This window comes from Haemorhous mexicanus, chromosome 18 (assembly GCF_027477595.1).
Source record: "Haemorhous mexicanus isolate bHaeMex1 chromosome 18, bHaeMex1.pri, whole genome shotgun sequence".
In the NCBI taxonomy this organism is placed as follows: domain Eukaryota; kingdom Metazoa; phylum Chordata; class Aves; order Passeriformes; family Fringillidae; genus Haemorhous; species Haemorhous mexicanus.
Window position 1 is genome coordinate 12,341,773 of NC_082358.1, and position 20,434 is coordinate 12,362,206.

General features: G+C 41.4%; 1 protein-coding gene across 2 annotated transcripts; it reads right to left on the reverse strand.

The window, feature by feature from the left end:
• Positions 1-1,983: 1,983 nt before the first annotated feature.
• Positions 1,984-19,059, reverse strand: ZNF831 (zinc finger protein 831). 2 transcript variants are annotated; one of them, XM_059862684.1, is made up of 7 exons: positions 18,783-19,059; positions 14,432-14,998; positions 6,768-11,007; positions 6,135-6,277; positions 4,317-4,486; positions 4,049-4,200; positions 1,984-3,727 (listed from the first exon to the last, which is right to left on the reverse strand). In XM_059862684.1, the coding sequence occupies exons 3-7, from the start codon at positions 10,974-10,976 to the stop codon at positions 2,876-2,878; spliced, it is 5,526 nt and encodes a 1,841-aa protein (XP_059718667.1). In that variant the 5' UTR covers positions 10,977-11,007; positions 14,432-14,998; positions 18,783-19,059; the 3' UTR covers positions 1,984-2,875. The 2 variants fall into 2 exon arrangements, with proteins under 2 accessions (XP_059718667.1, XP_059718668.1); XM_059862685.1 differs by lacking the exon at positions 14,432-14,998.
• Positions 19,060-20,434: the final 1,375 nt, after the last annotated feature.

The window sequence follows — 20,434 nt, forward strand, 5'->3', positions numbered from 1 at the left end:
TTGGTAGTGGGGGGCTGCAGGGGTAGCTTCTGTGAAAAGCTGCTGAAAGTTTCCCCTACAGAGCCAGTTCCAGCAGCTCCAAGCCAGAACTTTTATTCGAGGTATACCTTTGTATTTGCTGGGGATTTCAGGCTTGCTCTGGTTGGTTCACACCCCTGTCACCCACCTTTGTGTAAGAGTTGGGGTTTGCCAGGCAGATCAGTGAAGTATAGTGAAGTAATAAGATCTACTAAAAAAGTCTGAAACAATAAGAAAAAATGTGTTCCCAGTAAAAGAGGCAAAATCTGAAACATCCACTCATTAGCATCTGCCTGGGTAGATGTAGGTGTTGAATATAGACCTAATTAGTAATCAGCATTCCTTATTAATTTGCTTCCTTCACTGGAAGGAGGATAAAGTTGATGAGGGGCATTCATGTGCAAAGGAATTTCAGCTTTGCATATAGCAAAGAGATGATCCATCAGAACTGCTGCTGGCTTTGGAGGAGAAGGAAACAGATTTTTCCCTCTGTGCCTGGTGCCCTCCTGTGGTTTTTATGTTCAGCTACTTGGGAGTGAATTAAGCACATCGGTGGCTGATTCTTGTGCTGTGTAAAAGGTACAGAAGGGTTTTCCTGTTTAGTCTTTTTTGTGAGTACAGTGTGTTCTGGAAAGCTGCAATATAATTTTCCATACAGCTAGTTGGATTTGGGTGTGCAGACTCCCTGAGCTCCTCAGCTTAGACCAAGACCGTTTCTCCCAGTCCTCACACACTGACTCAGACCTGGCTGCTCCAAGGGCTGTTGTGGCTAAAAGGATTTGAGCTGGAGTCACTGCCTTCTGCAGTGATCCTGTTAAAATGCCACCATGGATCTAGTGGAACTTTTAAAGAGCTAATGTTTGGTCAAATTGTTACACAAGATAGGGAACTAAAATGTCAAGGATTACTTCTGTCAGGAAATGGAGTTTAAAATTTACTTTCCCAGCTACCTTAACCTTGTCCCATTTTTCTTCCAGCTACAGCCATAGAATGACAAAGAAATTTCTGTACTTCATGCTGTAAAATGTATGCAGGACAAAAGTTTCTTTGCACAGCACTTCTGAGTCTGTCATTAGACTATTTCTAAATTACTGATCTAGAAATTCCACTTTAAAATACATCATTTAGCCACAAACATAATGCAAAAAAAACTTACATAGAATATTGCTATCATGTCCATGTATTATAATAATTAGCTCTTGCACAGGCAAGGGATGAAAACTGTTGCTGTGGAGGTGCTGGTGGGGTTTGGTGCAATGATTTTTGTACTGTGCTTTCTAAAGGTGCTTGGCCAACAGCATTGCTGGGAACACTGATCTGGGGATCTCTATAAGTTTTGTGTTTCTTCTTCTCCTGCTTTTCCTACAAATTCAGAATCCAGCTGTAGCTTTGAGTGATTCCATCAGAAAAAAAAGCTCCAGAACTTTGAATGGTTCAATATTGTGTGAGTATTGATGGTTCCTCCCTTTCTTTTCCTCTTTTTCTTCCCAAATTCTATTTGTATACTTCTTTGAATTCACATTATTTAAATTCATTGCACCTGGGATACTGCACCCCAATATCCCAATACCCACCAGTTTGTGAGCACAAATACTTAACAAGATAGAGGATGAATGTGAAGCTCTGTTTGGACAACCTTGTCACATTTGCAGGGCATCCAAACACACAGGAATTGCACAGGACTTGGCACAAGATTTATCTCTCTGAGCTGTTTGGGAATTTTTTTACACATACACATGTATTTTTTCAGATAATTTGTATTAAATTTCTTTGTATGATCTGTTTAATCTTTTACCTGAGCATGACTAAAAAACAACTCCAAATATCCCGTGTAGGTTAATCCATTAATCCCTATGTGTGAATCAGAATACGAGAAGAGAAGTTAAAGTACAGAATTCAATCATAATGTAGAAGTGGAATGTTTTAAGTGTTCATCAGTTTAATCAAGCAAGGGAACACACTTAGTCAAATTGAAATATCTAATTATTTATTCACATAGAAACCGGTATATTTTAGGGTTTGTAGCACAAAACTTGTTAAAAAAAGAAAACAAGCTATGCCATATAGCTTCTTTACCTTCCATAAAATGACATCATTGCAGTTAAAATTACAATAAAAATGAAACATTCCAGATGACATCAGCTGGAGCACAATGTGACAAATATAATGAGAAAATCCTTGTCAGAAATTTTACCACAGGGAAATACCAATAGCTAACACCCATATTCTCCACCTAAAAATCAAGAATATTTGAGTAGATCTTGGCATAAAAGGCACAAAACCCAAAGCAAAGCATGCTTGTGTCATTTCTCACACAGAAGCATTGACATTTGTGCAACATGGAAAAGGACCAGCATTTTTTCCAGACTCTTCCAATATCACAGATGCTTAAGGAACAGATCTTGCCCTTAATGCCAGCGTGTCACTCCCAGTACAGAGGCAGTGACTACAGAAACAGGAATATAGAGAAGGGAACACATCTGAACCCTTCCAGGAAATCTGAGCTGAGGAAGCTGCTGCAGCTGTATTGTTGAAGTAACCCAATCCACTGCAGGCTTGGAGTAACACACCCACGGGCAGGCAGCACTTGTGGGAATTCTGAGACTGGCAGGAACTTTAATAATGCTGGAAACCTGTCAGGAGCACAGAGCTGCCTCTTGCATTTAAATGTGCCATGCCAGCCTCAAGTGAGCATTTTAAAAAAAGGTTGAGTCCTCGAAAGGAAGGGCTCTTCCAAAGAGGCTGTTGCCTCTGGCACAGAGGAATGGCTTTGCTGATGTTAAGGTGTTTCAGAACTATGGATCAAAGATCCCTGGCATTTCCAGGCTGGCACACAAGGCCTGGCAGCAGCCTGTTGCTATATTTCTATAACCAGCCTGTCCTCATCATCACTGCTCGTATCATCATATTCCACCCGCGTTTGTTTCCTCATCATCTCTAAACCTCTCTTTTTGTATGTCTTGGGGGGTGTTGCAGAGTAACTCTTGAACTCAGGGGATTTGAGAGTCATTGAGGGCTTTTTAAAGGTAGCAGTAGCTGTTCCAGGTGGCCTTCCATAGGGATTGGGCTGCAGGTGGGATCTGTCCTTTTCTGTGCTTCCATGCAGCTCCAGGAGATGCTGAGTTACGTTTGCCCTCTGTGAGTGTTCCCTGCTGGGTAACTGAGCCCTTGTGACTGTCTCAGGAACAGACTCTGCTTGGGATCCAAACAAATGTGAACATCCTGGCTGGGAGCTGAGAGCTGAGCTTTCTGTGGGAGGTGAATGTGTGTTTTCTTCACTAGGAGCTTTCTCCCTTCCACTGACCTGGATCACCGGCTCTGATATTCCAAATATTTGGCTGTCTGACTCTACCTTCAATATGTTTTCCTGGCTTCCTCCTGGATGTAAGGAAAGAGGAGCAGCAGCCTCTGGGTTTGTGCTGACAGGTTGGTCACCTGTGCCTGTGTTTGTAAACCCAGGACAAGACCCAAAAGAAGCTGCCAGGGGGTGGCTCCGAAGGCTTGGCCGGGATTGCCCAGGCAGGGATGGCTGCAGCACGAGGGGCTGTGTCACCCAGCAGCAAATGGCCACGTCCCTGCTGAACTCCTGCAGGGATGTGTCAGCTCTGGAGGAAAAGGAATGAGCTGTCACAGCTATTCCCAGAGGAGCTGTAATGTTCTGGACAGAGGCGTTTGTTCTTGGGTGTTCCCTGATTTGCCCAGAAATGTCCTGTAGGAATTAGGAGGGGAAAAGATTTACATGTAAAGTTTTCAGTCCAGAGCAATTTCATCGAAAGTACTCAAGTTTAATTGTTATTTTAGCTAATTCTAACATTAGTAAGTTTTCATTTCATTTTAAAATACCTTTAACACATTTTTATTTTACCCCCCAAAATACCTTTAACACATTTTCAAACATTTTATCCAAAATCTGTGATACAAAATAGTTTCAATTTCAACTTAAAAATAGCTGAATACAATTCAGGTTTTAATTAACCCCTCTTTTTTCTGTTAATAAAAAATAATACAAGACTTAAGGTACAATACCTACTTTTTTATCCATTTTGTCTTTTTGTTTAGCATGGTTTAGGTTTTCAGTAGGGGAAGATATTCCTGAGTTATTCTTTGCTTCTTTTTTCCTTCTGCAAAGTTGTTTGTCTGAGGTGGAATATGATGTGTCTTTTTGCTGGTGTAGACAATTTTCTATTGAAAAGAGGTTGGATAAACTTTGATTTTGATCACCCCCCATGCTTCAACTTGCTACATTTCTCACTATATCACTGAAATAATATTTTCACACAAATATTCCAAATACTTACCTTGCATCTTGGATTGAGGAGGATGGCACTTCTTATGCTTATTCAATCTGGGGGGTTGGGATGAGCAGCCCTTTCTCAAAGCATCCAGAGCTCTGTTGGGAAAACAGGGCCTCTTGCTCAGCCTGTTCATTTTCAGCTGAGCAAATCCATGGCTGTGCCTCCCTCTGTACCTGCAGTGCCAGGGGCATTGGGGGGATAAACAAATATGGGAGATGTAGGAGCAGCCAGAGGAGAATAACACCACCTCATCAGGTGCATTAAAGTCTAACAGCAATTTATTACTGGAAAGGAGATGCTTGTTTATGTCAACTCAAAAACAAAAGCTGGATTTTAGGCAAGCGACCCACAATTATTTTATTATCTTTTTTTCTCTGTAGGATTTGGTAAATCCTTGAATTTCCAAGAAAAGGGGATTAAGGAATAAGAGAGCCTTTTTCTTATATCTGGAATTTTAAAACAATATACTTCACAAAGACTTGAACCACACAGGAATCACCTGAGGCTGTGTGGTTATTGGGTTTTTTCCTTTTCACTTCTTGAGTGCTCCTCATCACTAAGGGACAACATAAGGATTTTGGTTATTTATCAAACCCACACTGAATAATCCAACTCTGCTTTATTTTCTACTCTGAATGAGTGACACTAAAGTCCCATCCCTAAATCAATTGACTGTCACCATCCACAGAGCAAGATGTAAATCTAAAAGGATGCACTTATTCAGGTGTTTGGTGTATTAGAAAATTAAATTACATTTGGTGGTTACCAGCTGGGCCAGTTCTCTACTAATAGGCATGACCTGAGCTTTCAGGACACTGTACTTAATTAAATCCTGAAATAAATTTGATATAAACAAATTCTGAGACCAGCAGGGGGAAAAACACAACAAGAAGACAGCACCTGAAAATCAAACCAGGAAAAAGTCCTAGAAGAATGCCACTCATTGGGTGACATAGACCTGAGTCTTCTATTTCTGTTCTTATCACCCTTCAGAATTGCAGTGCTGAGCTAGACACGGTGATTAGGTTACTGACACTGATTTGTCCTCAAGGGAGTCACTCTGTCTGATTTTGGTCATGAAATAAAGAGGGATGTGTGCACCCAATATGTGCTCCTTACTGAAGCAATTCATCAGGCATCCTGCTGCCCCACACTCCTGAAAGATTAGAGGGTAAATGTTCCACTGATATGAATTCCCACTGAAAGGGGGGAGCTGTGCTGATTGAGACAATGTGCCCTTGATAGTTTTATGCTCAAGTTCTTCCTGCTTTTTTATTTAAACCAAATGATCCTTTGAACTACAGATGGTTCTGTTAGTTGGTGTTAAACTTGATATTTATTGTCCTGCCTTCTCTAGTGAATACCAGCTCAGGATATGGATCTTCCAAGGACAAAGGGTCTCAGGCACTGCTCTGAGCTGGGACAGAATTAAAACCAGAACCATTTTGGTCCCCTTCAAACAAAAGTAAATGCTGACAATTTTGACAGATAAGAGTCATTTCTAAATCATAGAGAGAGTCAGCTGACCAGGCATCCTCTCTCTGTGGAATACGTCTGGTTTGCTTAGAAAAGTCTGCTCCTAATAGTAAACAACATATTGATATTTTATGGTTTACCTTTGGGGCCCTGCTGGGGTATAAGAACAGCTCTTTCTGAGAGATTTATCTTTTTTTCCCCCCCTGTTTTGATGAGGTAGAATTTTGGGCATAACTTTTTATTTTCTGTGGAGTTTTTACACACATTACAACTAAATTATATCTATATATTATTATATTATATATAATATATCTATATAGTGAACCTGAAAGCTTTACTCCTTACCATTTAGGGGTGACTTTAATCCTTTTCTGTTTGTGGCTCCTCTTGAGTTTATTTGTTGAAAGTCTTTCCTTTTTGCAAACTACTGTTTTCTTCTTTTGCTCTGAAATATTTTTGAAAGAACCACCAGGAACATCTGAGCTTAACTGTTGAGAATATTGGGAAAAAATCAAGTACATGAAAACTGTGAATTACACTGACTGAGAAGTTGGAAATCTGTGCATGTTTTAAATAGCACTGAACAGCATAGGAGTTAAGTAGTACAACTCTGTATTTAAGTCCTACTCTAAGTCAAATATTCTTTTAGAATGAAAACAGATGCTATTAGTGAAAAATATTTAAAAATCCCCATAAAGGGGAAAAAATAAAGAAATAGAAATTCACTCTTCTCATTATCAGCATTCTGAAAAGTGAAAGAAACTTAAATATTTACACAGAAATCTATATTTCTGATGCATCAAATTAATATAGACTTCTCTTATAAAAATATAAATTGTAAATTCTGTATCAGCAAATGCCTGTAAATGTCCATATATACACTTCTGATAATTATTTAATTTTCCCAATAAGAGGGTGGAGGTGGGCTGTCAGCCAATAACACCCTCTTGAGAAAGCAAACAGAATTATTAATATTACCTCCTGCATCTGGTGTCCTTTGGAAAAGGATGAAACCAACGTTTTCAAGCTTGTGTTTGTTAAGCCATATGCCACAGTCTTGGCAATATTTCTCATTTTGAAAATGGAGATGTCGTATTTGGAGAGGGTGCATTCCCTGCTGGGTTCCCTGTGCCAGGGGGGCATGGAGGGGTGGGCAGAGGCTGCACTGCCCCCCTGCTCTGAGGGCAGAGGGAGGCTCCTGCTCAGACAGCACCAGGTCAGCCGGGGCTCGGCACTGAGGGATGGGAAGGTGCTCTTGGAGCCTGGCACTGGAGAAGTGCCAGAGTAGCTGGTCCTGTCAGAGTGGGGCAGCACTGGGAATCCTTTACAGTGAGTGCTGAGAGTGTGGCAGTAGAAAGTGCCAAAAGAATGGCAAAAATAAGTGGGGTTGTCTCTTGAGCTCTGGGAAAGCTGCAGATCCTGCAGTGGTGCTGGGGTGTCCTTCAGGATGCGTGGACTTCCCTCTCTGTCCCATCCCAGGATTGTTGGCTCTGCACCTTTGCTAGAAACTGATGTCTTTATCAAAGAGTCACTTCCTGAGCAAAGGTGGTGTAAAGCCTTCCTCTCATCTTTGATGTCAGCAGATATGAAAAAGCCACTGGTATACACAGAAGTAAAGCAGATTTTCTTCTTTGGAGTCTGTACAGAGCAAGTACTTTTACTCATCCACTTCTCTTCTGTTTGCCTTTGATAATTTAATTTATTTTTGTTCTGTTTGTTTTTCCAGTCCTCTCTTGCAATATCCTGCTGCTTGAAGTTTTGGTTATGAAAGGTGTTCTCTGCTGTGGTGAAGATATTTGTGGTTTCTGAGTCGACTGGTGAAACGAATCCTGGAGTTTTCCAGTTCGTGTGAAGACTCCATTGAATTTCTCCTTTGCCAGCCTTTTGTCTCACTTCAGATTTTAAAGGGGACCAAACCACATCACTGGAATGAGAATGGAGGGATGTGCTGCTAGAAGAGCAGGGTGAGGTGGTTAAGGTGTCTGTGACAGGTGTGCCAGGTGTCATCTCCTGTTCAGATCGAAGCAAAGGTGACAGATCTGAGGCTCTCTTGTCCTGGGGCAATTTAAGGATATATTTTGGAGAGAAGGCATTTTGTTGTGGGACTGGACTTAAACGATCAGATTGCAGATGATGGCTTTTAGAAGACACATCCACAGCATTGTCACTGGGAAGTGGCACTTTTGCTCCTGTTTTTACAAGACATGTTTTGTCATCTCCATCTGTTGCATTGTGCAAGGCAAAAGAATTGGAATCACTTCCCCCTAATTCAGACCCTAAAAATCCCACCAGTGAAGCTTTTGAAATACCTGCAGGATGTGAAAAAAGGTTGATGTCACAGTAATTGAGAGCTTGTATGGGAAGTTTGATTGTTTTCCTATATTCCACATTCTCAGTACCTCCAGTGGCTTCATTAATTCCTGTGCTTGATTTTTGCTCCTCTGCTTTAGTGGAGAATTTCACTGGAGCTGTGGGAAGACACTGAGTGGCAGAGCAATGACCTCTGTCTGCTTCACTTACTTCAGTGGTTTCACTACTGGGACTAGGGCAGGGCACTGAAATCACATTTTGTGTCTTCTCCACTTCAAATTTCAGCTTTTTCCTTTCTGATGGCAGAGTCTGGGATTTCCCTGCAGTTTCTCTGTTGTTGCAAGGGACCCAAGGGGGCATCAGGCCATGCTGGCCACTTTCCTTAGTCCCGTGATGGTTCCCATAATTGTGTGAAGTGCTTTTACAGTGCAATTCAAATGCACTGGATTCTTTCCCAGGGCTTGGTTTCTCCCTGTTGCTACTCTGTACTGGCAAGCAGTCCTCATTCCTCCCGTGGCTGCTCAGCTGACACTCAGGATCTTGAAGCCTGAGCTCACCAGTGCTTGGAGCCAGCAGTGTGCTGCTGCCAGCTGTGCATTTCTCTGTGTCACTGCCACTGAGCTCTGGGGAAGTTTGGCTGGTTACAGCTCCAGCAGTTACAGAATGTGATGTCTCCATTAGGTTGGACACTCTGTCTGCAGTTTCCTCAGAGTACGCATTCTGCAGAACACAATTACCATCAGCAGACATTCCTGATTTACCCATGGTTGAAGCTGCTGTCACAAGGGAGGAAGGACTGTCAGTTGAAGAGCTCCTGCCATCTCTTTCCTCAGTTATTTCAGTGCTGCTGGCTGATTCCACTGAATTAGGAGTCAGGCTTGTAATATCTGTAATCTTATTCTCTTTTTGTTTCATTTTCTTGGCATTTTGACTGCTTTTCGTTTTTTGGTAGATTTTCTTAAATGTTTCATCTCCATACATTTGCCATTTTTCTTGAGAGAACATTTTCAACTTCCTTTGATTGTGTTTCTTATTTTTAGCTCTGATTACTTCTCCAGCCCCAAGCTTTTTAGTCCCTTTCAGCTCCTCTGACAGAGAAGGATGATCAGCCACATTACTAAGGGGCAAATCATCCACTGCTGTTTGTCTGACTAGAGCTCGGGGATGGCTATTAGGGAAATCCACTGAACTGGCAGTGAGATCGTTGCTAGGCAGCAAACCAGCAGTGCCTGTGTTTGCAGAGTGCTTAGTAAGAGAAAGTGGTTTTGAGCATCCTGCTTTGTCATGCACCATCCTTGCTCCCTCCACAACAGGCAAGGAGTTGCTCCGAGTAACAGGCACAGTGTCGATTGTTGTGGAGAACTGGGTGGGAACTGAATGGAAAAACATTGGCTTGCATTTCTCCAGGGGTGCAAAGGTAGATTTTGCTGAACAAAGAGAAAGATTCTTTTTCCTATTTACATCACAAGTTCTGATATCAAAATGGAAAGAGTCTTTGTATGTGTAAGGCATTGGAAGGTCAATGCTTCCCTGTTTAGAAAGGACAGTTTTTCTGGGCCTGACATTGTCTAACTGGGTGTCATCCACCACACTTTTGTTGTGAGAAATAAGCTTTGAAATGTGTTCTTCCAGCCTCTTTTTCTCTAGCATCGAGGCTGTGGCTTTGTCAGCTGCCTCTGGCTTTGCAGTGCTGCTGGAGGCACACCTTGGGCTGCTGAAGGCAGCTTCGTTCTCCAGCTCTGTGCTGTGCTCGTGGAGACTGTGCAAGGGGCTGGAGGATGTCATCTGCTGCTCTGTGCTGTCGGAGCGTGACAGATACCCCGAGTCAGTGCTCTCACACTTCTTCAGCTTGCAGTCCAAGGCTTTGTAATCCCACTGCTTCTCTGAAGAGGTTGCCTGCTGCCTTTGCAGCTGAATGTGCTTATTGGCAGTCGGAGTTCTTTGCTCCTGCATCTTCTTTCTCAGGCTCGGACCATTTGGCAAAGCTCCTGGAGATGATAAACTTTGAGGTTCTCTTTCAGGAACCCCCTGAATAGCCTTTGAACTCAATGATTGATTTGTTGTTTCTTGATTTTCTGAAGCAGCTGATGAGGAGCTTGTCACTGGCAATAAGAGCTCATGAGGTTTCTCAGTGTCTGTTGCTGCACTGCTCTCTGAACTGGGCTGTTTGAGGTGTGTCCCCTGGTCTTCACTGGTGCTACTCAAGACTTTGCTGCCTTGGGGAGAGGTGGTGCTCTCTGCTGATCTCTCATTTTGCTCTGGTCCCCCACTGATGTCAGAGTCTGAGGGCAGCCTGGTGTTGTTGACGTGGGTTTGAGTTCTCCTGTGTTTATACAAGTTGCTCTGGGTTTTAAACGCAATGCCACAAGTGGTGCACGGAAAGGGCCTCTCTCCCGTGTGAGAGCGAATGTGTTTCTCGAGGACACTTGGCTTCAAACAATCTCGTCCACAGTGTTTGCAGATGTATTTCCCAGATTTTTTTGATTTTCCCGGGCTCCCAATAGATGCTTTTACACAAGGACTTGGCGACGATAACACTGGTAAAGCGCTGACTATGCTCAAGGTCAGGCTTTGCCCGAGCTGTTTCTGCAGAAGCGGCTGAGGCTGCTCCGTGCTCTCCGGGGGGACGAGCGGCTTGAGGATGAGGGGGACATTGCTGCCATCGAGGTGGACGCAGCTCCTGGCGGCCACCAAGGGCCCGTGGGGCTGGAAGCAGCCGGGCTGGACGGGCTGGAGCAGCGGGATCGTCAGGGCCTTGAGGTACAGGGGCTGGGGCAGGGCCTGGCCCCGGGCAGGCTCCGAGGGGCCCTGCGGGGACGGGCCCGGGCCGGGCTGGGCTGGAGCGGCCGCGAGGCCTGGCGGGCTCTGGGCCTCCATGGCGGGGCCCGGCTGCCATCAGCTCACGGACCTGCCGGAGGAACACAGAACAGGCACCGGTCTGCAGGCTGAAATAACACACACACTTCCCACCCTGGGCTGGGAAAATGAGCAACGGAGAATATCACACATGCAGGCATTATACAGACAATCATCGCTTCCTTTCCCCATTAAATTGGTTCCTCTTTCATTTTTCCTCTAGGAGTTACAGTTCACTACAGAGTAAAGAACACTCAACGCTGCACTTAAAACCACTCCTACAACCTACACTGAGTACCCAAAGCACTGGAAACAAGTCTGAGCTCCAGATTTGCAAATGGAGGCTCTAAGCACACCAGAAATAATACAATTTTAGTTTTCTGGAGCCATATTTCCATTACATATTTATATAATGCTTTTAAATTTCATTAATAGTAACAATTTTTAATACAGAAACACAGAACAGTTGAGGTTAAAGGAGATGTCAGGACTTCTCTAGTCCAAACACCTCAGCACCAAGGTCAGATGAGACCGTCAGGGTGTTACCAGTCTGGTTTTGAAAACCTCTGGGGATAAAAACTGCACAGTTTCTTTGGGCAGCCAGTTCCAAAGACAGGACATTAAACATGCCTGCATATTATCTGTGCTTCCCCAGTTTAAGGGAGCTAAGGCCAAACACATTGCAAAAAGTGGTGTAAAATGAAAATATGTGAACAAAATGAAACTCATGTCCAGGTTTGCATAAATATCTGCAAAGTAGAAAAGATGGTGTGATAGGAAAATAGTGTGAGAAATTAAAGCTGGCTTTTGTGTAGACCAAATTAATTTAGTATAATTAATGGAGATACTATGGTGCACTGCTTGTTTTTAAATGCTCTCAATGCCAAATGAAAACATCTTCTAGACACAGTTTCTTATAAAAGTGAACCTATTCTTTTGAAATCTATCCTGATATATGCAGGGTGCCTGTCCAGACTACTTATTTCAGCAAAAATTTGTATTGTCTTTATTTCTTTCTTAGAAACAAAGGAGGAAACTATCAAAATAAGCAAGGTGAAATTTTTCTTTCAAAGCATTAGGGGCATAACCCCTTGTAATTACAGTCTGGGTGAAAATCAGGTGATCTGTGACTGTTTCTTTGATTCTTGCTCAGCTATGCTCACTGGATGCACTGGCTGCTATGAATAATGGGTTGTTCTCGTGAAAACAGCCATTAAAAACCCATTTGGAATAACATAATCAGTGGCTCAATTTGAAATCTGCAATTTGTTGCTTTACTGCATAATCTCTAGTGGTGTTTCTGTAACTTCCTTGGATCATTTTAATAGGTTATCATTACTGGGAATGAATTCAAATGTGGTTTGAAATTTTTACTGGTTCCATCCAAGACAACAACAATCATTCTACAATGTAGAATGAACTGATATGTGCACAGCACAATGTTAGATTTTGCCTTTTTTTTCTTCCTCATGAATGTTATAAATTATAAATGTTGTCAAGCATGGACTTTTCTTATGCACTTCTGACATTTCTATGTGGAATAATCACTTAAGTGGCTTTTTATTATAGCAGTGACTATAATGATGAAAGAATGTTAAAAGAATATGGCTTGGTAAAGAAACAAGTTATTATTCATATTGTGCAGTGTGGTTACCCCTACAGAATAAAACTGGAGTCCTCTAATTTCCAAAGTGATGTTATCAACATTTCAAGTCCATTTAAGATGTTTCCTAAGTTATTTGGTCACTTTTAAATTTAAACACAGCATACAATAAGGGATGAGACAATGAAACAAACTAAGTATGCAGCAGTAGTTTTTTCAAATTTTTTTTTTTAAGTTTTTTGCTGCAGAGAACAGACAGCAAGAAGAAAATGAAGCCTAAATACCCAGTAGATAGAACATCTAATGAGTACCACATCAGACAGGACAAGGCACTATGTCTTTGCTCCCCTCCCTCCCTCCCTCAGAGAGAAGTGTGGAAATACACTTCCACATATTTTACATTTCCCCCAGCAGCCTGCTCCACTGTAGTGGCACACACTATTTCTCTCTCTGGTTTCCTCCTGGCCATGCAGAGCTGATGGGCCCTTCAAGGCCACCACAGACAGATGTTTTTCATAGGAATCCTGTGGTTCCCAAGTACCAGATGCTCTGTAATTTCATTTAATGCTGTTAAGTTTCTGGGGCCAAGGACACAGCCTGAGACTCATTTTGGTGTTCTGTAATGCTCTACAACAAAAATGCCTACGTGGTGACAGAAAACTTAAAGTTTTAAATAAAGCTCAACAAGTAAGCTAATGGTGATACTTAATGTACTTTTAAGAATGTAATAACACATCTCTACCAGGTGTGGTAGTTTGCTGCTTTTCACAGCAAGCAAAAGGACTTTCTTCCTGAGTGAAACTGCCATGACTTGTATTCTACTGGGGCAAATACCATCAGACTTTTCACATCTGTTATTTATATTCCAAAAAAGGCCACTGTATTTCTTTGTACCTTGACAAAAATAGCTTATCTCAAAGTAATTCTGCCCCAGGGCTGATTCAGGGTAGTCCTTGCCTAACGTAGAACTTCCTCTGTTGGTTTTGCCCTGGGCTCCGTTACTGAGCACCCACCCCACGTTCTCAGCTGTTTGTAACTTGTGGCATTGAGCTACCAGCATAAGAACTTGATCCTAATTAGATAAGGAAAATTTTCCAATAAACAAAACTCAATGTCAGATTTAGCCAGTTCAGAATTTTCTAAATTGATTTATTCAGCTATCAGAAGTGGTCACTAAAATTCCATTAAATACAATTATTTTGCTCCTGGTTTGAAATTTTAACTTCAGGTAAACACCACAGGCAGGTTTGTGGAACACTGAAAAGTGGAGCAGTTTCAGATAAAAAATCATTGTACCAGAAATTGTCTTAGTCAGTTTATATGTATAAAGTAGTTTAATACAGGAGGTTGATAAAAAAAAACTCATTTTAAATCCAGTAAGTTCCATTTTTATAGACTTTTTCCTGAATTCCAAACATTTTAGAAAACTTGTTTCATTCTGTCAGCACTGTTGTAATAATTTTGGACTACACAATCAAAAGATTTTTGTCTTCTGCATGGCACATGCTCCGTGAACTGCCCATCATTATTAACCAAATCAATAGCTAAACATGTAAATGCTTCTTTTCTGCACTTTCATGTCATTTTTTGACAGAGCACTGAGCAGAGCATTGGTCTCTAAGCAGACTCAGAGCTCAATTGCTCAGACCCCCACCCTGGTCTGCAGGTACAACCTGGAGACATGACAGAGTCCCTTTATTTTTGTAACCCCACAGAAGCAGGTTTTCAACATTCTGAACATACACAACATACTCAGTTATACCAGGAGTCTTTACCTTTGTAAAAAGCTTTTAGTGATTAAATACCAGGGAGCAGATGTGAAAGTCTGGAAATAATTAAGTCTTTAGTCTGGAAATAATTCTAATTCACATACCTTTGATTGATCCAGGCATTTCAGCAAAAAAGTCTAATTTCTGTCAATACTTGATGCAAGCAGAGAGAAACGAGGACAAAGACTTGAAACAGATTAGAAGTAGGAAGTTGGGGTTTTCTTTCTTTTTTTTTTACATTGGTGTCACATTAACAACCTTCAGAAAACAGGAAGAGTTGAAACAGAAGAAAATGAAGTGGCATTTCAATCTCTCTGTATCCTTTATCACTATTTAATTAGGGAGCTCTAAAAAGAATCTTTGAAATGTGGGGGGTTGTATTGTCCTGAAATACAATGGTAGGGTTTTTATTTTATACTCCTAAAGCTAATTTTCTTTTAACTTTACAGTAAAGGGCTCTCTTGAGATATGTTGGGAAAGAAGACAATGGTGGAGAGAAGACACTTGGCACATATGAAATGCTAAATTTACCCAGTGTGGGTGCTGTCCACCAGCTTCTTCTAATGGTGCCCTGTGGGACAGGAGAAAGCAGGAACCAGGTGGAAAAACGCCTCAGGATTGTTAAAAGTGTTTGGGTCATGCTCAACAAACCTCCATAAACTTGAGGAAAGCTGCAGGGAAAACAGGATAGGGCACAGTCAAGTGCAGTTAAAAAGATAATTTTTAAAAAATTAGATTTTATTTGTGTGTTGAGTTCCTAAGGAGAGCTCAGGTAACAATAGAGTGAACAGCACTGAGGGGTCCAGGGAGGGGCCACTCTTCTTTATGCAAACATTTGTTTAAAATAGAGACTGTCTCAACCTCCTCTGCTGGAAGACTGAGTGAATCCCAAACTGGAATATGCATTCCCAATAATGTTACAAAATTGGCATCTTTGGCCTGTATAATTTCCTTAGGAACACATATTTTGGAAGATACAGTTTTATTTTCAGTTTTCTTTTATTTATTTTCCCTGTGATAAGCAGCTGCCCAGTTCAGACCCTGCAGCCTGTCCCTTGCTGGGTAGTGGTGGAACTGCAATGTTATAATTGTCCAATATCCACTTCAGTGGGAGCTCTTTTTTTTAATAATTCTGGTGATAGACTAATGCCAGAGGCCTTGGTGGATTTTCATTTCAAACAGCTTTATTGATCCTGGAGAGTTTTGCCTGCTGTTTGGATTGCTTTCCATTTATTTCTGGAACCCTGATTTAGCAGGCCTCTAATTTTGGTGGTGGAGAAATATTTTTGTCTCATTCTTCCTATCTTTCTTGCCTGTCATGTAGTTATTCAAGGGGCAGAAAAGCTCTTAACAGGACCCAGGATTACTGCTTAAAATCCTCCTGGTTTCTCTCATACCCTGAAATGCTCCCAGTAATTGGTAATGGCACTGCAGACACTTGAAATCTGTGAATCTAGAAAATACTTGACATTCTGAACTGCTTGACAGTGACTCATGCTTCTGCTCTATAGACTCAGTCTGTCCAGATGGAGAGAATTACATGCAGCAAGTAGTTTCAGCTCTGCTGGGAGATACTTTCCTAAAGGAATGTGTTCTCACCTCTAAGTGAGATCTTCTGGAGGATTACTGCATGCTACAGTCAACAAACCAACGAGAAAAAAGATGCACATCTTATAATAGAACACTGGCAGGAATCAAATCATACAAACAGATGATTATGGGCATTTTACATAACCAGTCAAAATTAGTTTGTCTTCAGTTTGATCACATTTCTGAAGCCCATTATATTTTATTCCACTTTGAGACTATTATTAAGTTAAGGTGAATTTACTTAAAAGGGACACTTAATTTAAACAGTACTAATAATTGCAGCAGTATGCTGGACCATGTAACAAATTGAAAACATGTACAAGCATTTCAAATTCATTACTTACATCACTCAGTATCAAATTCCAAATACTAAAATTGCAAACTGTTTACCCTGAGAGGCTTAAGGAGGTAATAATTAATTAAAGCAAGTTACAACAAAAGCAAGTGGCTGTCTGGATATTTGCCACTGTTGCAGAGGTTTCAGGGCTTAGCAGAACCTTTTGAAGCTTGATCTTAAATCTCTCAGTCTTGAATAAGTGACTCGGGAATCAGGGTTCTTCACAGCATCCTGTGATTCTTCCTATTTATGTGGATGAGCAGGCTGCTGTAATGGCTAGAAGTAACACAATACAGAGCACCAGTATTACACTGCATTAGCTCTGTTTGAAATTAAGTGATTTTTGTTTTCTCTTTCTAAACAATCTACTTATGTGTTGCTTCCTCAGCTGCAATCTCTAAGCAAGATTATTTATATTCATTAAAGTTCAAAATACTGTCCTGCTCAGAGAAACTCAGCTACCTTCAGCTGTCTCAATAGACAGCAAAGTGTCAATTTAAACTATGCACAAAGCTGAGCCCGCTGCCAGGTGCTGCACAGGAGGGAGTTCTGGGGCTGCTCTCCTCTCTCAATTCTTGTCCCCATCAGGATGTGAGGAGTTAAACTCACACACCATTGGTACACATTTCTGGGTCCCAAGTGGAAAATGTCCCACCCCAGCTGTTTGAAACATCCTTCAAAGACACCTACAGAGTTTTGTCAGGGGTGAGAGCAAGTGAAAGCAGCAATAAACATTCCTGCTGTGCTGGTCAGGAAATAGATTCCGAGGATCCTGCAACTACACGTTTTAAAGAACTTCACGAAGTTAAATGAAAAGAAAGTCTCTTCCAGGATTGCTAATCATTAATTTTTCCTGAGAGGGCAGTGATGCTGAGAGCAGCACACAGTATCTTACTGTCAGAGGAAGATGCAGACAGTGGGATTATCATTTTCATTTGCTCATCCAGCACTGACAGCCGGCACAACTCCCTTGACAGACCACACAAAACTTCTACTTCAATCTTAGCATCATACAGTCATAGTGAACCACAGGGTCTGAAATAAACTTTGGGCAAGTACTTTAAACACTCCTTCTGTGATGGAAGCAAAATGTTTGTGAGTGTACCCCAGGTCTGGAGATTTTTAGTTCTCAATTCATCAGGCAAAATGGAACCGACACATTTCCTGGTTAGCCCAGCAAAGACTGTTAATCTCGTTTTACTTGGAAACTATTTCTGCCTTTGCTCTTTTCTCAGTTTGACTTCCTATCTTGAAATGTCTCATAACAGAAGTACTGAGTTCACCTTTCCCCTTGTTCTTAAGGGCTGTGTCTGATCTCACAACTCTGCCAGTTCCACCCGCAGCCTGCACGGTACCTCCTGAACAAAGTTGGGAGCCTCAGCCCTCTGCAGAATCAGGCTGAAAATGTTTAATTCCATCATCTCCTGAGACCTTTAGAGTCATTCCATGGTCACATCTCAAATTCTGACTTTGGGAAATCTTGCTGCTTGGTACAAGTCATTGTTCTGAAGTTCTGCCCTTCTTAGTGTGTTATAAAAGTACAAAGCCCCTGGAAAACCTGCTGGGGGAACTTCGAAATTCTTGTACCGTATCCTAAGGACAAATATTTTTGACACTTACTTCTACAGTTGTATAATACCAGCAAAGCTGGTTAGGTTGGGCTTTTTAAAGCAATTATTTCTTCAAATATTGTGCCAGAATACAGTATTAAAATCTTTTAGGAAAAACGGGATCTGCTTTACCTTCCCTTTGCTCCAGAAGAGCAGCTGGTTTTATCATTATTATACAGTTTTCTATATTTTCCTATGTTCCTCTTCTTGAATATCCATAAATGAAAACATTCCAAAGCTTAAATCAGTAAAAATATTGTTACCTAAAATACATTTTAATATGTAAGTAAACACTGTATTGGACTTTCTGACCTCTTCATGCAATTTGCATCAAGAATATTTCCTTTTCTACTTCTTACACTGCTACTTTTCTCAGCTCCAGCTATAAGAAATGCTTTCTAGTTTATTATATGTCTCTAGTTTAGATTTACATCACTATTTCTAAAAAGAAACATACCTAGCATATCTGTTGGTTTTGTAACATGCTTGGTGGCTTGACAATGAAGAAAAAATAGGATTTTTAGTGCTTAAAAACCTCAAAGGATTTCAATTTTTTTATCCTTTCATCAAATTTGCTCCTGTGCATTTCCCATGTTAGGAAAGAGTTAACAACCTCCAGCCAGCAGACTGCAATCAACAGGTTGCTCTAACAGAAAAATAATAACCCTAATCCATCTTTTAAAGTTTAGAAGGTTGGACTAAATGATGAAAAAATACCGATTAAAGCCCTCTGAAAAGCTGAAGTGGGGCCAGAACTGAAATGCTTTGTGTTTTATAAAAAAAATCTTTCTCGTTGCTAAGTGAAAGAACCATCACAATTTAAAAAAAAACAAACTGTAACTTTAAAATTTCTGTCTTGCCATCTAGAATTGAATTCTCTCTCTGTCCATAGAAAATGACAACAAAACACTTGCTAACCTTTAGGTGGCCAATTCACAGGCAGGTGGAGAGGTTCAGGTCCCTGGAATAGCGTTGAAACAAAAGAAGCATCCTGTTTTCTTTTTTCAGTGTCTTTCTCTTCTCCTTTTTTTTTAAGCATTTGAACAGTGAAGGGTGGGTGGTGGGGTGTGTGCAGAGAGAGCAGGGGGTGCAGGCAGCCCACGCTGCTGTAGGAAGAGTTTTAATGGCCGATGCTGGGAATATGGTTTGCCTGCTACAGTGTCTGCACTACTGCAGCTCTGTGTGTGGGCGTAAAGAAATGACACGACTGGGTTTCAAACCATTACACTGAAGATTTGCAAACAGTTAAAAAAAAAAAAAAAACCACCAAAACAGACAACCCCATCAGGCACAAATGAAAAATTATGACTTTTCTCCTTTTATCTTTTTCTAAGGGTTTTTTGTTGCTTTGTTTTAACTTAGCAGATGTAATCTAGTCAAGTTTCTTCCTCAGCCTTTAAAGGAAAAAAAAGGTAAATTGAGTATTTAGGAAGGTTTTATATTTTACAGAGTATGAATATTTTGTTATCATTTTTTCTGCTATTTTTTAACTTATCTACAAGAGCTTGTATTCCTGAAGGGTATCCAGATTTCCCTAGTGAAAGTCTTCAGAGGACACCTATATTTGTGCTTTAGAACATGCTAAATAGGTGCCTAAATCTTGGTAGCACCAAGTAGCACACTACAATAGACAGAGCAGCCACTCCACAACTGGCCAAGGAGGACATCTGAGCTCAGGACTATTCCTTGAATATTCCACAAAACACAGCCAAAAAAACCAGGACATGCTGGCAGCCCACTTTTGCTCAGTAGTCCAGCAACACCTCAGGTTTACTGATCTAAATTGGGCAGAAAACAGACTTGAATATTTGTTGTAACTGCTGGAAACCAACAGGAGTGAGACAAAGGGGCTGTTCCCTGTCACACCATGGGGAATGAGAGGAAAATGGGATTTCAGCTGATATAAAAGTGCTGACACAAGTGACAGTGACTAAAACTGTTGCTGGGAGGGACAGGTGGAAGGTTTTGTCAGAAAAGCAAGAACACTTCTCAGACATTTTTTACCACAAAAAGTGAAAGACTGACAAAACAGTTTTAGAAGGAAACATAAAAACTTCAAGGAATCTTTATGACTTGGCTGCTTCATGATAGTAAGGGACTGACAGTTGATAAATGTATGTTGAGAAGAGACAGCCAGGTTGAAAATCTTGTGCTTGGGCAGAAGGCACCTCTGGGGTGCAGGGGTTTAGGTGTCCATTTTCTCACACATCCAGATGAGCCCCAAATCAAGCAGGATTTCTTTGGTGTCATGCTGACAGTGAAAAGCAGAGCAGCTGCATGCACAGGGACAGGGGAGGGAAAGAGGGGAGGCTCTGGGTTGTGCCCCCATGGCTGTTCACAGCAGGGCACCCCTGGCAGTCATTTTCCTCCTCACCCAGGGCTGAGGAGCCAGAGCTGAATGTCAAACCAGCACAACTCAGTGTCAGCAAAGCCAGCAGGACTGGACTGGAGGGCTTCAGACTGCTGATCCCACACTTTGACAAAGACTGATAAAGGAGTTAAACAGTGAATCACCCAACAGTGGATGAAAAACAATCCTCAGTTCTGTGCCTGTGTGGTAAAACTCTCAG

Coding starts and splice junctions, on each gene's coding strand:
- ZNF831 (XM_059862685.1), bottom strand. CDS start 10,976: ATGGAGGCCCAGAGCCCGCCAGGCCTCGCGGCCGCTCCAGCCCAGCCC. Junction 4,201..4,316: donor TCCTCAATCCAAGATGCAAG/GTAAGTATTTGG, acceptor TCTTTTCAATAG/AAAATTGTCTACACCAGCAA. Junction 3,728..4,048: donor AAGACAAAATGGATAAAAAA/GTAGGTATTGTA, acceptor TAATTCCTACAG/GACATTTCTGGGCAAATCAG.